We start from the raw sequence: 13,676 nt of genomic DNA, 5'->3' as shown, positions 1-13,676 counted from the left end.
TGGGTCCATGGGACTTATTAGAGGAGTCTCCATTTGTGATAGAGTAGGCTGTTGAGCCTTGCTCGTATCCAGAAATCTCATGGGGCCAGTTGAGAGTATATTTACCCCTCGGTTTTGCCTTTTTGATTGAATAATGCCATGGATAACATTACAGATCATTTTCTGTTGATCTTCGATGCTCGTGGCACTAGAGGTGGATTGTACAATCTCTATCCATCCTACATGGTAGGCGTGGCCAGAGTGTAGATCCGTCAACACCTCAGTGTGGAGGTCGTATGTCCAATGATCGTTAATGAACAATCCTTCTAGAGTCGACGTGTTAACGGTTTCTTGTGAGGTAGAAGCAATGTTGCTCCCCGTGGTTTTACTTGTCACCAACGGTACTCTAGAGAGAACTTCTGAAGGAGGCAGCTCAACAGGGCCTTCTTGGTAAGAAGTTGGCAGGATATCCACATGGACACTCTTTTGGGGTGTGGGGTCCACGTGCGATGTGAAAGGAGAGTCCACTTCCCCACCCCCTTCGTGTGCTTCATTTGCATCAGGTTCCGAGCGAGTAGCTCTACCTAATGTTTCCATGAAACGGCTAAACATACTAGTACTAGGCTGTGGAGCTTCGGGAGGTGCATGGCCTTCTCTCTCAGTGTTTTGGGTAGGGTATGCTTCCATGATTTCTGAGTCGGAGGAGGAATCACTAGCGGCTATTTTAGGGTCTTGGGTGGTGCTACCTTGTGTCCCCGCTGAGGGTCTAGAGCCTATCGTGGATGGGTAATGGGTGTCCGTATGAACAGAGGCACTACCAATGTGATCGTGCTCTAACACGTCCAGAGCGTAAGTTCATATGACTTGATCTCTTAGAAGTGTCAGTGAGTGCCCGTGAAGGCTGCTCACCTAGTATTTTTGGGTGTTTTGCAACCCAAGTCTTTCCTTAATTTGACTTTTTGGTCCGTTTTTTTTGACCCGGCTATAGAATAGAGCGTATGATAGCTCAAAACGAGCGTCTCGGTCAGAGGGTCGTGCCGTGCTTTACAGCCCTCCGTTTGGTCACTCTATGCCCTCGGAATCCCTAAAACTGTCAATTTCCAGTAGGGAATTAGGCCCAAACTAGAAAGTCTAAGGGTGCAAGTGGGAAGAGAAAGGAGGAGAGTGGAGGACTTGTCCCACATGCTCTCATTCCCTCTTGAGGGAGTAGGGTATATATATAAGAGTGAGTCTAGTATATATCATAAGACTGAGGACTGAGGCTTGGGCCTAGGCTTGGGCTTGGGCTTGGGCTTGGGGAAATGATCCCGATCCCGATCTATCTTTTATACAAACCAACCCGCCCGTTTTTATACCTCCGTTTTTATTTTTCGAAAATTTAACCTCCTCCTCACTCATGCTTTTATTTTTCGGAATTTTTTTTAAAGATTTTTTTTTGAAAAATTTAAAATTAAAAAAAAAAATTGCAGAAATTGAAAACACAAAAATTGAAAATGCAGAAAATGCAGAAATTGAAAAAAACCCTAGGTATGCAGAAAATTGAAAAAACACAGAAAATGCAGAAAAATGCAGAAATTGAAACTTGACAGAACCAGAAAATGCAGAAAATGCAAAAACGCAAGAAATGCTAACTGTGCAGTGCAAACCAGAAAACGTAGAAAATGCAAACAAACAGAAATCTCCACACAACTACACACACTCATTCCCTGCCTTTCCTATGATAGAAATTGCACCACAAGAAAGCGTAAAGTGCTTAACCGAGCTTAGTGTAGGGCATTTCCCCGGCAACGGTGCCAAAAATGTGCGCTCCTTGCCGCACTGTCGAAGCAAGGGAGTTGCCGATACACCGTGTGCGAGCCACAAATGGCTCCAAGCACACAACAAGCCTAAACTAGCAAGCTCAAGAGAGCAAAGGGTGTGTCACTCACCGCTCTACGCTCGCCTTCGTGGTGGATTCCTCGCCGCGATGAAGAAGAAGCTGCAGTCGTGCTGCGCTCAACCGCTTTGCCGCCGTCGTGCCGTCGTAATGCTCGATCGCACACACACTCTCCCTCTCTCTCTCTCTCTCACACACACACACACACAAGGAGGTGAAGAAGAAGAAGATGGAGATGGAGATGGAGCAAGAGCACTCTTCTATTGCACAAATGAGAGAATCAGTGAATTTTAGGTTTAGTTGGCTTTTATATGAGCTCACCCCATTCACACTTGGGCGCCCATGCTTAGCCAACTAATCCCTTGAATGTCCCAGTTAGAGTGCGCCTCTCATCGGCGATCACTCTTACCCTTTTCCTATTGGTCCGACAAGCCCGGTACCTGACTCTACCAAATACATAATACACGTCCGTCATAGGTGATGGGGTGTCCGTGAGCCGTGAGGGTTAACAGTGCTATTTAGCTTCCGACTGAGAAATGCAATGGATGGCCATGCTATTGAAGCACAACACCTATGGCGACATTGCTCGCATCAGGAAACTTGTTCTTGACGATCATCTTGTTCAAAGCCCTGTAATCAACACACAAACAAGATGAACCATCTTTTTTTCGGACAAATAAAATAGGAGCCACAAAAGAACTTACATTAGGGTGTATGAATCCTTCGGCCACCAACTCCGTGAGTTGCCGCTCTAACTCTTCTTCTTGAGTCTTGTTCAAACGGTAGGGAGCCTTACTGACTGGCTGTGCCCCCGCCGTGAGTTCTATGCAATGGTCCTCCGGCTGCTAGGGAGGGAGACTGGAGGGAAGATCATCTTGCAAAAAGAGGTGCTCATACTTTGTAAACAAACGTGAATACCTTTCTGGAGCCTTGAGGTTCTGAGTCATAAATGAATGCCACTTGTGCTCCTCTTCATAATTCACGCTTCGCTTGCACATGAGAAATAAGAGGTAAAGAATGAAGACCATCCTCACCACGAATGATCATGGAAGAGTCACTTTTGGCATTTAGAGTGAGCGTATTGTCTGCCTAATCAATGAGAGGGTTATGTTCACGAAACCATCGAATGCCCAAAATCATATCACATCCTGAGAGAGGAGACACAATAAATCTTCTACGGAAGGAAGCTTGTTGATTTGTGACTAACACATCAAGGTACTCTTGTGTAATGAGGAGAGTTCATACCGGGAACGAAACCAGGCACCTCGACAGGAGTTGTTCGGCTAATCTCCAAGCGGGCTCTTTCTACAAGAGAATCACTAACCACATCATGCATACTGCCTGAATCAAACAAGATGACAAGACGCTGACCCTTCACATGACCATAGCATTTAAAGAGAGACTCATCAATGTGTGTGTCAGAGACATGTGGAGAATCATTGTGGTTTACTGAAGTGCTTGTGGTAGCTGTGGGTTCTCTAGGTGGTGTCGTCTTAGGACATGCCTTTTTCATAAGACCCTTAACGTGACACTGAAAACATCGACCTTCCTTCGCATAAGTGAGTTATTCTTGGGGTGTTATATATCCTCCTATAATTCCTTGTGCAACTCTTTCATTTGGGGTTAGCTTAAGTTTAGCAGGTGTTTTTGCTTTACCCTTAGATTCATTTTGAGAGTTTTTTTCCGTAAGAGTAGAGGAAGATGGGTTAGAAGAATGACCATTCTTACCGTTCTTACCATTCTCTGGGTTCTGAGGATTCTGAGAGGTACTGTGAGAAGACTTGTTTTTCTTAGGCTTTCCTTTGTTGTGCTTCATCTCCTGCACGAGAGCAATCGCTACCCCCTTGTTGAGGTTTATTGGGTCGAGGACTTCGGCATCGAACTTGATATACTCGTCCAACCGGAAAAGAAAGGCCTCTTTGCGTTCCGCATCCAATTTGCGTAATTGGGTTCCGAGCTACAAAACACGGTTGAAAAAGACATAATTGGAGTACCATTTTGCTTAAGGTTACGCCAATCTTCTTTTAACCGGCTAGGTACTGAGGCGGCATGAACCGCACCTTGAGCTTGTCTTGGAAGTCGGCCGGATTGAAAGAAAGGGACACGCCTTCATCAGGTGCGCGGCCAACTGTGCCTCTTGCCATGCGTAATACCAATTAATGGCATCAACGGCAAGATACATGTGTCACGTGACACATCCAATCCTACGTGTTCGTGGACAAGCTACAGCACGACAAGGGTTCAGTCAATCCCGTCAGTTTAGATTTAGAAGTGATAATGGCACTTTTGTGAGTCTGTTCGCAGACCGTGCATGTCCAGGCACTTAGTGTAGATGCATATCCTCTGGTTGCACACAGCATGATCATAAGCATTCCCATAAGAATCCATCAAAATCCTTCAGGGAAATTTTCCAGTGCATTTAGCCTATTTTACCTATTTTTGACATTTTCACTTATTATTTTTAAGTGACTTTTGTTGGAAAGTAGGTAGGGAAAATTGAGTAAGTTTGTATATAAGCAAACCTAGACTAGCACTAAATGGCAGAAGAGGCAACAGGAGCCAAGCTCAACAGGCAACTTCTCAAGCAAGAACCTTGGTGGTTTCCCCTCCAAGCAAGATCCCATCCTTGGCGTTTTCATCAAGGTGATCCTTGCCATACACCCCCAGCACTTGGTGTTTCCATCTTCCTCATCGCCTAGCATCACAGATACATAGCGTTTGCAGCAGATCTTCACCGCAAGAAGTCCCAGCACCTAGCGTTTCCAGATTGCAGCCCTAGCGTTTTTCAACCCAGATCGCCCTCCCTTCTGGCTGGCGTTTTTCAGCAATGAAGCAATAGTAGATTCAGCCCGGAAAGACCACCAGTTTCAGCCCTTAAGAACATCAGTTTTCAGCCCTAAAACCTGCAGATTTTCAGCGATAAAGATCAACAGAAATCAGCCCCAAAACCAGCGTTTTGGATTTGCAGCAGATTTCAGCCCATACCGTTTTTGGACAGCAGATAAAAGATTGCAGATTTCAGCCCTTAGGTCGGTCTCGCCATCACCGTCGTCGACTCCGACATAGCCCAGACTTGCATCAGTCACATGCATTCACTTTGTACCAGATTGTGCAATCATAAGTAGACCACTCTCGCTGATGAGAGTGGGGCCTTTGGAGGAGGGTTTTACGTCTCTGGTGTCGCATTCTCTTCTCTCTCTATCTCTCAGTCTCATACACTTGCACGCATAGTGTTCATTCACTTTGTTTGTGATCATTGCACTCTCTCATTAAGAACGGAAGGCTCTCCCTTCTATAAGAACAAAAGGAACCTTGAGCACAGTTTGGAGCACTTATCTTGAGCAAAGTTCAAACATTCATTCCGCTGCACCTAACATTGGTATTAGAGCTTTGGCAGAGTTCTGTATCACTCAAGGAAAGAACCACAAGAATCACAAGAATTTTTTTTGCTTGTTGCGGTCGCACGAACCCAAGTTCACTCGGGCGTATCGATTTCTAATCGTGTTTTTGAAGAGTGACAGGAATCCTAAGAAAGAAGGGCTTGTCCAGCCTCCCCTTGTGCCTCTTTTCACTCATTGAGAGCGGACCGTGCACTTAGCGGCCGGCCAATCGACGTGAGGTGGGAAAAAGCAACCTTGGTGTGGGTGCAAGCCCGCCAAGGGATGCGCCCGCAGAAAAGAGCAGAACTCGGGTGAAGAGAAGATCCTTCTCGAACATAGATTGCAAGCAAAAGAACCTCAAGAACCTCAAGACCCCAAGACCCTCAAGAACCTCAAGACCCACGAGAACCCAAGTTCCTCGTGAACTTAAGAACCCAAGACCACAAGAACCCACGACTTCAGAATGGTCATCACTCAAAGCGGAATGGATACTTTGCTTAGAGGTGATTAGCATGAGAGAGGCGAAGAAGAATCTTTTGGGCCCTAGGGACCATGTGTTGTGATGTTTGTTCAAGAGGTGGGCCCAGCATCAATGCAAGCACTTGAGGTGTGTCTGTTTACATGGAATAGGTATGTTCATGGTTTTGTGTTGGAAATGGTATCAAGAATTTTCAGCCATGGAGATTCTTGAAGAAGAAAGAAGCATGACTCTTGACGAAGTCGAAGCATTGAAGGAGCCACAGAAGACTTTGTGTTGCTTTTGGCGCGGCCCAAAGAAGCAAGCGTTGCAAACCTTTATGAAGTTCAAGTACCGCACAACAGAGTGGGCCGGCGAAGAGTCCCTTCCAGGATTCCGGATGCTATTGGTGATCTCCCTCGACGCCATACAGTTCGGTACCAGTACCTCACTTTGAAAAGGAGGGGATGTCAGGTGACACATCCAACCCTATGTGTCCGTGGACAAGCTACATCACGATAAGGGTTCAATGAGTCCCGTCAGTCTAGATTTAGAAGTGATTTGACACTTTTGTGAGTCTGTTCGCAGACCATGCATGTCCAGGCACTTAGTGTAGATGCATATCCTCTGGTTGCACACAGCATGATCGTAAGCATTCTCATCAGAATCCTTCAGGGGAATTTTCCAATGCATTTAGCCTATTTTACCTATTTTTGACATTTTTCACTTATTATTTTTAAGTGACTTTTGGTGGAAAGTAGGTAGGGCAAAATGAGTAAGTTTTTATATAAGCAAACCTAGACTAGCACTAAATGGCAGAAGAGGCAACTGGAGCCAAGCTCAACAGGCAACTTCTCAAGCAAGAACCTTGGTGGTTTCCCCTCCAAGCAAGATCCCATCCTTGGCGTTTTTCATCAAGGTGATCCTCGCCATACACCCCCAACACTTGGCGTTTCCATCTTCCTTTTCCTTCGGCCGCTATCGGTTGAGCTTTGCGCGCTTGCTCACGCTCACGCTCCATGGCTGCCCTTCTTTCGTCTAAGACGGCACGTTGCACCTCCTGTTGTAGCATCATCTCCATCATTGACTTGATCAAAGCTTCCATAGGATTTGGTGCAATCCGTGGCGTAGATGGGGACGGGGGAGGATGAGGGAACAATCCTTCTGGTGTAGAAACTTCTTCTCCAACTCCACTCTGATCACCTTCACGCAAAGTATCTATTCCGCTTCGGGTGATGACCATACACTGAGATCTGGGGTACTTGGGTTCTTAGCTTGCAATCTGTGTTTGAGAAGGCTTTTCTCTTACACGAGCTCGACTCTTCCTTGCGGACGCACCCCTTGGCGGCCTGCCCTCACACCAAAGTTGCTTTTTCCCACCTCACGTCGATTGGCCGGCCGCTAAGTGCACGGTCCGCTCTCAGTGAGTGAAAAGAGGAACAAAGGGAGGTTGGACAAGCCCTTCTTTCTTGGGTTACCCGCCAGTCTTCAAAAACATGATTAGGAATCGACACACTCAAGTGGACTTGGGTTACGTGCGACTGCTACAAGCAAAAGAAAAATTATGTGGTTTTTTCTTGAGTTATACAGAACACTGCTAAAGAGCTCTGATACCAATGTAAGATCAACGGAAGTGAATGGTGATAGTGCTCAGGATGAGTGCTCCGAACTTTGCTCAAGGGCTCCTTGTACTTACGGAAGGGAGAGCCTTTTTGAGGCCGCAGCAAAGGTTTGGGAAGAGGTGAGGAAAGGCAGCGGTGAGGGTGGCCTGGCTTTGAGTAAGGTGCAGATTGCGGGTTAAGACGTGGATGAGTGAGAAGAAGAAGAAACGGAGGGATCAATGGGAAAGTTACAACAATGTGCTTTACTCTTCAAGGCTTTGTTTGTGCTGGATATTGCAATATGAGACTGCGAAAAATAGCTTATCTTTTTGAATATATGCTTGCAGGTTGCTTCAGAGGGTGACCACATGGTTTTGCCTTTTCCAGGTACTTAATAAGAGTCTAATCTCTTTTCTTGAGGCATTTAGGACTTTTGAATTCTGGTTATCTGGTATTTAAGTCACACCCACAAAAAGATGTTTTCGACTGTTGCTGATCTGCAGAATCAAAACTACAAACATATTCACCAGGTGAAACAAAAGGCAAGCTCACTGGGACCTATCGGCCACCAACAGATGCTGATGGTAAAGCCTCCTTCCATGCTTGCACACAGTTTCAGTTTATGACTGCCTCTTTTCTTTGATGTTTAATGTTGTCAGTGCTCAATTTTTTTGGCAGATTCATTTTCTAAGCCAGCTTCAGGATTTATTCAAGAGGGAGAATCAAGAGGATGGCAGGGCTTTTTCACTATCTCACGTTTTAGTCCTTATTTCAACGTGGATACATCTGATGTTTTAGAAAGAATACGCGATTCTCTTCTTCCTTACAAAGGGGATTTTGTGGAGAAGGTGGGACACAATCCAGACATGTAAGTATTTTTTCCACGAGGAACATCATAGAAAGATCATAATCTGCTGTGTGTGTATGGAGCTGATAAAAACTCAATATGCAGATCTTTGGATTCATGTTTTCTCGTGTGTGTATGTTGTATAGAGGCCCATATATGGCTACGTAGTTCTGCCCTCATAAGTGGGCATGGATACATCAATAATATCTAGCCAATACTATGCATGTTGGAGCCGATGGTTATATTATCTTGTGATTGACTCCCACAGGTAACCTGCATGAATTTGGGCTTTTACTATTCATCTAGTTATATATAAAACTCTTAAGTCTCTCTCTCTCTCTCTCTCTCTCTCTCTCTCTCTCTCTCTCTCTCTCGCTGCTCGCTGCTCGCTGCCCTGCTCCCGCTCGCTGCCCTCCCCTACGCTGCTCTCTCTCTCTCTCTCTCTCTCTCTCTCTCTCTCTCTCCTGCGCGCTGCCTCCCCTGCGCGCTGCTTCCCTGCGCGCTGCCTCCCTCCTGCGCGCTGCCCCACCCCTGTGTGCTGCTCCCTCCTGCGCGCTGCCCCCCCCCCCCCCCCCCCCCCTTGTGCGCTGCTCCCTGCACGCCAAGACGACCAGCCCATCCACTGAACACACACACCCCATCCCCATCCCCTGCCCGCTGCCCCCTGCATACACACAAGCTGAGTGTTCTCTTCCCCTTCTCCCCTCTTCTTCACAATATGAAGAGAGGGTAGCTACGAAGACAACCATGTCTTCCCCCATCATCAAGACGCCGACACCGACAACGAAGATAACGTCCTTCATGCTCACGAATAAGAGGCTTGCACAATTGGAGAAGGACATGAAAGAATGGCGGATGGAGAGAGAAATATGGAAGGAGGAGAAAGCCACCTTCATCAAGCTATGGAACGAAGAGAAGGAGGACATGAGAGTGGAAATCCAAAATCTCAAAGAGGAGAAGGAGAGAAGGGAACGGGAGAACGAGAAGGAGAGGGAGAGATGGAGGAAAGAGCAAGAAGAGATGAAGGCACAAATCGATCTCCTTCATGCTTCCCTCACATCCCTCACCCCCGAGGAAGGAGAGATTAAAGGGGAGGCTAAGGAAGCCCTCAAGGAGGAGATCACCAAAGCCCTCACCGCAAGCATTGAGGACAAATTAGAGGCCACCAAAGAAGGATGGGTCGAAGTGGTCAAAAAGAACATCAAGAAGGTAGCAAGAGAGGAAGCCCAAAAAGATGAGTACACACAACCATCGAAGAGGAGAAGATGCGACAAGCTCGCCGTCTCAATGTGCGAGTGACCGGCATCAAAGAAGAAGAAGGGTCTACACCCGAAAGCGATGGGAAAGCTTTATGCAAGAAAGTGGGATACAAGGAAGAAGAGATCCCTTTCTCCAAAGTTTGGAGAGCCGGCAAAGATCCAAAGAAAAGAGCTCTCATCCTCCAATTCGCCTCCGAGGAGTCTCGAACTTCCTTCCTCCGAAAGAGGGTCATCTTGAGAGGGATAGACGGCCCCCCGATTTATCTTGATGATGACCTCACAAAGATGCAACAAGATCACCGTCGCGCGTGCATGCCTCGAGTCCACCAAGCCCGCAAAGAAGGGAAGAAGGTAGTATATCGGGATGGTAGGGTTATCATTGATGGCAAGACCATCGCATAGGGACTCGCGGCCTGTGGGACACACGAGGAGATTCATGTCACGGTTTGGAATTGCAATGGAGACCTATGGACACACCCAGAGAGACTTGAGGAGGTGATGAGAGGTCGAGACATCATTCTACTTACAGAGACACACGAGAGCCCGGAGAGAGGGTTACCACGGATACAGGGATTCCAGTGGGAGTCTCTACATCGAGGATGTATGCGCCAGCACACCACTCGCGGCTCAGGAGGAGTGGCCATACTCTTTAGACAGGGGCTTCACAGCAGACTACAGATTGTTGCCCGGGACCCACAGGCCCGCTACATGTGGATTCGCCTCGAGCTCTCATGAGACAGGATCGTCTACATTGCCCTTTGCTACTTTGCTCCCACAGGCTCCAGATTCGCCCCTATTGAGCAGGAGTCACCGTACGCATGCCTCACGGAGGAGATTATGGAGTACTCCAGACTGGGTGAAGTCTTCCTTATGGGAGACTTCAATGCTCGTACGCGCAGTGAGCAGTGTGAGACACATGACCATGAGGACCCAGAGACACTACACACTCTAGATGAGGAGGCTACTATGAGAGACACAGCAGACAGAGCTCCAGTCACAGCTTACAAACGACATCTACTTCGACTTGGCTCCCAGCACCGTCTCGTTATTTATAACGGGATGGTCCAGTGGCCCACCTCAGGGGGCCTGACTTGTATGCCACATGGAGTTGCAGAAGGAGGGGGGAGTACAGTCGACTATATTCTGGGACCCAGGGAGGCTACACACCTTATCACATCCTTCACCATTCCACCCATACCCATCGGAGCCGACCACACATACCTCTCTTTCTCCATCACCGGAGATACCATCCCACACAGCTCCACAACACACACTCCACACACCACCATCCATTTCACACATGAGCTAGCCTCTATTTACTCGGCCAAGGTCGAACATGGCCTATGTCTCCTCCACCCATCCACACCACTCTCAGTTCTCACATCACATATCTCTTCCGTTCTCCACACTTCAGCTATTAGCTCTTTTCCACACACCACTCACACAGGACGCACTCCCCCCCCCGGGACTATGCCTCAGAACCGTTGGTATGATGATGAGTGCAGAGAGCTATACCGACGCCTCCATGCACGGCGAGCCTTAGGAGAGATCACAGAGAGAGAGGCCAGACGGCATATGAAGACGCTGACACGCCAAAAGCGGCGAGCATTCGAAGAGGCACAGGAGCTTGAGCTATACCGCCTATTCATGAGCATGAATAGCGCGACGGCATGGCGCACCCTGCGCGAGCCACGTCCGACTACAGCTATTGAGGATCCACAGATATGGCATGATTATGCAGAGCGACTTTATGAAGTGCCAGGGCAGCCTCCTATCCCACAACCACACGAGCCACGCCCCACGTGCTCCTCCTTCTTTACAGCAGAGATGGTAGAGAGGGCCATACGCCGCATGCAACACAGACGATCAGCTGACCATACTGGATTACAGAGTGAGCACATCATTTATGCGGCCTCCACTATAGCCCCGTTGATTGCACATGTCTTCAACCGGGCTATAGGGAAGGGCTTCCCAGAGGAGTGGACACAGCACACCATAGTGCCTATCCACAAATCTGGCGACACCCTGGACCCAGGGAACTACAGGACTATCATGATTGGCCACACGATGGCCAAGCTATATGGAGCAGTACTTGAGGCACAGCTCAGCTGCTACGCAGAGATCGAGGGTTTACGAGCTCCAGGCCAGGCATGTTTCAGACGAGCTTTCTCCACCATTGACCACATCTTCGTTCTGCGCTGCCTCATTGATGGGGCAAAGGCGCGGAAGAAGAGGCTTTACTGCTGCTTTGTGGACTTCCGCAAGGCCTTTGACACAGTCCCACGCGAGAGACTCTTCCAGCGCCTTCACAGCATTGGGGTACCAACAGAGATGATTTGGGCCATATATGCTCTCTATGAGAGGGTGACGGGTCGGGTTCGTTGCCCAGGCGGTTTTTCAGAGACCATTGCTAGCACCATTGGTGTTAAGCAAGGATGCCCACTCTCCCCGACACTCTTTGGGCTATACATCGACGAGATCTCCGACTACATACTGCGAGCAGGGGGAGAGGGGAGCGACTTGGCAGGTACTCCGGTCCACATCATGTTATATGCTGATGATATTGTGTTGATTTCAGAGTCACCCGAGGGCTTGCAACGCCATCTTGAGGCCTTGGACGAATTCAGCACACACAGGGGGTTGACTGTGAACCTTGGCAAAACCAAGGTTATGATCTTTCACACATCCAGTGCAGTGAGGAGCGCCGCCACCTTCATAGCAGCAGGAGGACAGGTTGATGTAGTCACCTCCTATGTCTACCTTGGCATCACATTCACCAGCCTACCAGGACCCTTCACTATGAGGCAGGCTACTGTTGACAGGCTCACCCGAGGATATGCAGCTCTGGCCATGCTAGAGCGGAGGTGCCACCAGGCACACTTTCAGGAGCCTCGCACGAAGGGGTGGCTTTTCGACACCTTAGTCACCCCGGCCTTGATGTACTCGGCGGCAGTATGGACACCAGGATTGACAGCTGACCAGTGGACACTGCTTGAGAGACCACAGGTATATATGATCTCACGCTTGCTCCGCAGCAAGAAGACAGTGCCACATGACATTATTAGAGCCGAGCTCGCCACACCACCTATGGTTGTAGAGGCACTATTCCAGACAGTTTGCTTCATCCAGAGGATGAGAGAGCTACCTCCTGACAGACTTACCCGTAGAGCATTTGAGGCAGCTATACAGCTATCAGAGAGTGGGCATGAGAGAGCATGGTACTCACAGGTCAGAGCATGGTTTGAGGGACACGGTCTTGACATGGAGAGCCTACCACCATTCCAGTACGACCCCCACTCACCATATGTTCACCTCTCTCGCAGTGAGAGGAACTTGGTATTGAGACAGGATCTGTGGCAGCTATACACTAGGAGAGTCTGGGAGGCACCTAGCTTGGGGACGAGGATGCCAGATTACAGAGACCAGTTTCTCACCATATTGTCTGGGGGGTTCATACAGAGACCACGCTACATGGACACATATATGCCACATAGCTCACGGGTGGCGATTGGTCAGCTGAGAGTGGCTTCACACAGGTTAGAGATTGAGATCGGGAGACATACTGGTGTTCCCAGGGGGGAGCGAATCTGCAGAGCCTGCACAGAGGAGGTGGAGAGTGAGGAGCACTTTGTATGTAGATGCAGAGCATACACTGAGATCAGAGGCAGGTATGAGGCCCTATTTAGAGGACAGCCCACTCTCCGAGAGATCATGGAATCTCGAGATCAGAGACAGCTCGGACGTTTCTTACTAGAGATACAGAGCCATCGGGACACACTACTACAGCCACACACAGCTACATAGACAGAGGGGAGACAGTCGCAGCTCACAGACTTCTTTCAGAGGATTTCCGCCCCCCCCCTCACCAGACACTCAGAGGGGAGTGACACTCCCACAGGCGGAGGTGAACCGAGCTAGACGACGACCACGAGTCACAGGCTACAGGGGCGCGAGCTCCCACCACCGACAGATCGAGGAGTTCCGAGCCCGGGAGCGCCGTGTCACTGAGGAGCGAGTGGCTCAGATGAGGGCCGACCCGACAGCTTTCATCCGGGTAGCCTTGGCACCAGACCCACCCATGTACCACATCTTACATCCCCCCATTAGTACAGGATGGAGCTAGATAGCTTGATGCATTCTCATGATTGTACTACCTTGAGCATACAGACATGCATATACCCCTAGAGATAGAGCTCCATCCCTCCTCAGATACTCCACTACCTACATTCAGTTCAGTTTTGTATCAATTTTGTTTCATTTGTCTTTCCGATAGACGG

The 13,676-nt window shown here is 48.6% G+C and overlaps 1 protein-coding gene across 1 annotated transcript in view; it reads left to right on the top strand.

Moving 5' to 3' along the window:
* The window catches only part of LOC147433380 (uncharacterized), a 96,818-nt gene that overhangs the window by 67,067 nt on the left and 16,075 nt on the right, over positions 1-13,676 (top strand). The window contains exons 2-4 of the mRNA XM_086492971.1: positions 7,641-7,680; positions 7,797-7,877; positions 7,972-8,161. Of these exons, the coding sequence (XP_086349097.1) occupies positions 7,641-7,680; positions 7,797-7,877; positions 7,972-8,161 (311 nt within the window). The remainder of the gene's footprint in view (positions 1-7,640; positions 7,681-7,796; positions 7,878-7,971; positions 8,162-13,676) is intronic.

The sequence above is a fragment of the Adiantum capillus-veneris genome, chromosome 20 (genome assembly GCF_014529385.1).
Source record: "Adiantum capillus-veneris isolate H3 chromosome 20, ASM1452938v2, whole genome shotgun sequence".
Lineage (NCBI taxonomy): Eukaryota > Viridiplantae > Streptophyta > Polypodiopsida > Polypodiales > Pteridaceae > Adiantum > Adiantum capillus-veneris.
The sequence above is the reverse complement of the archived record's forward strand: the minus strand, read 5'-3'. Positions and strand labels throughout refer to the sequence as shown.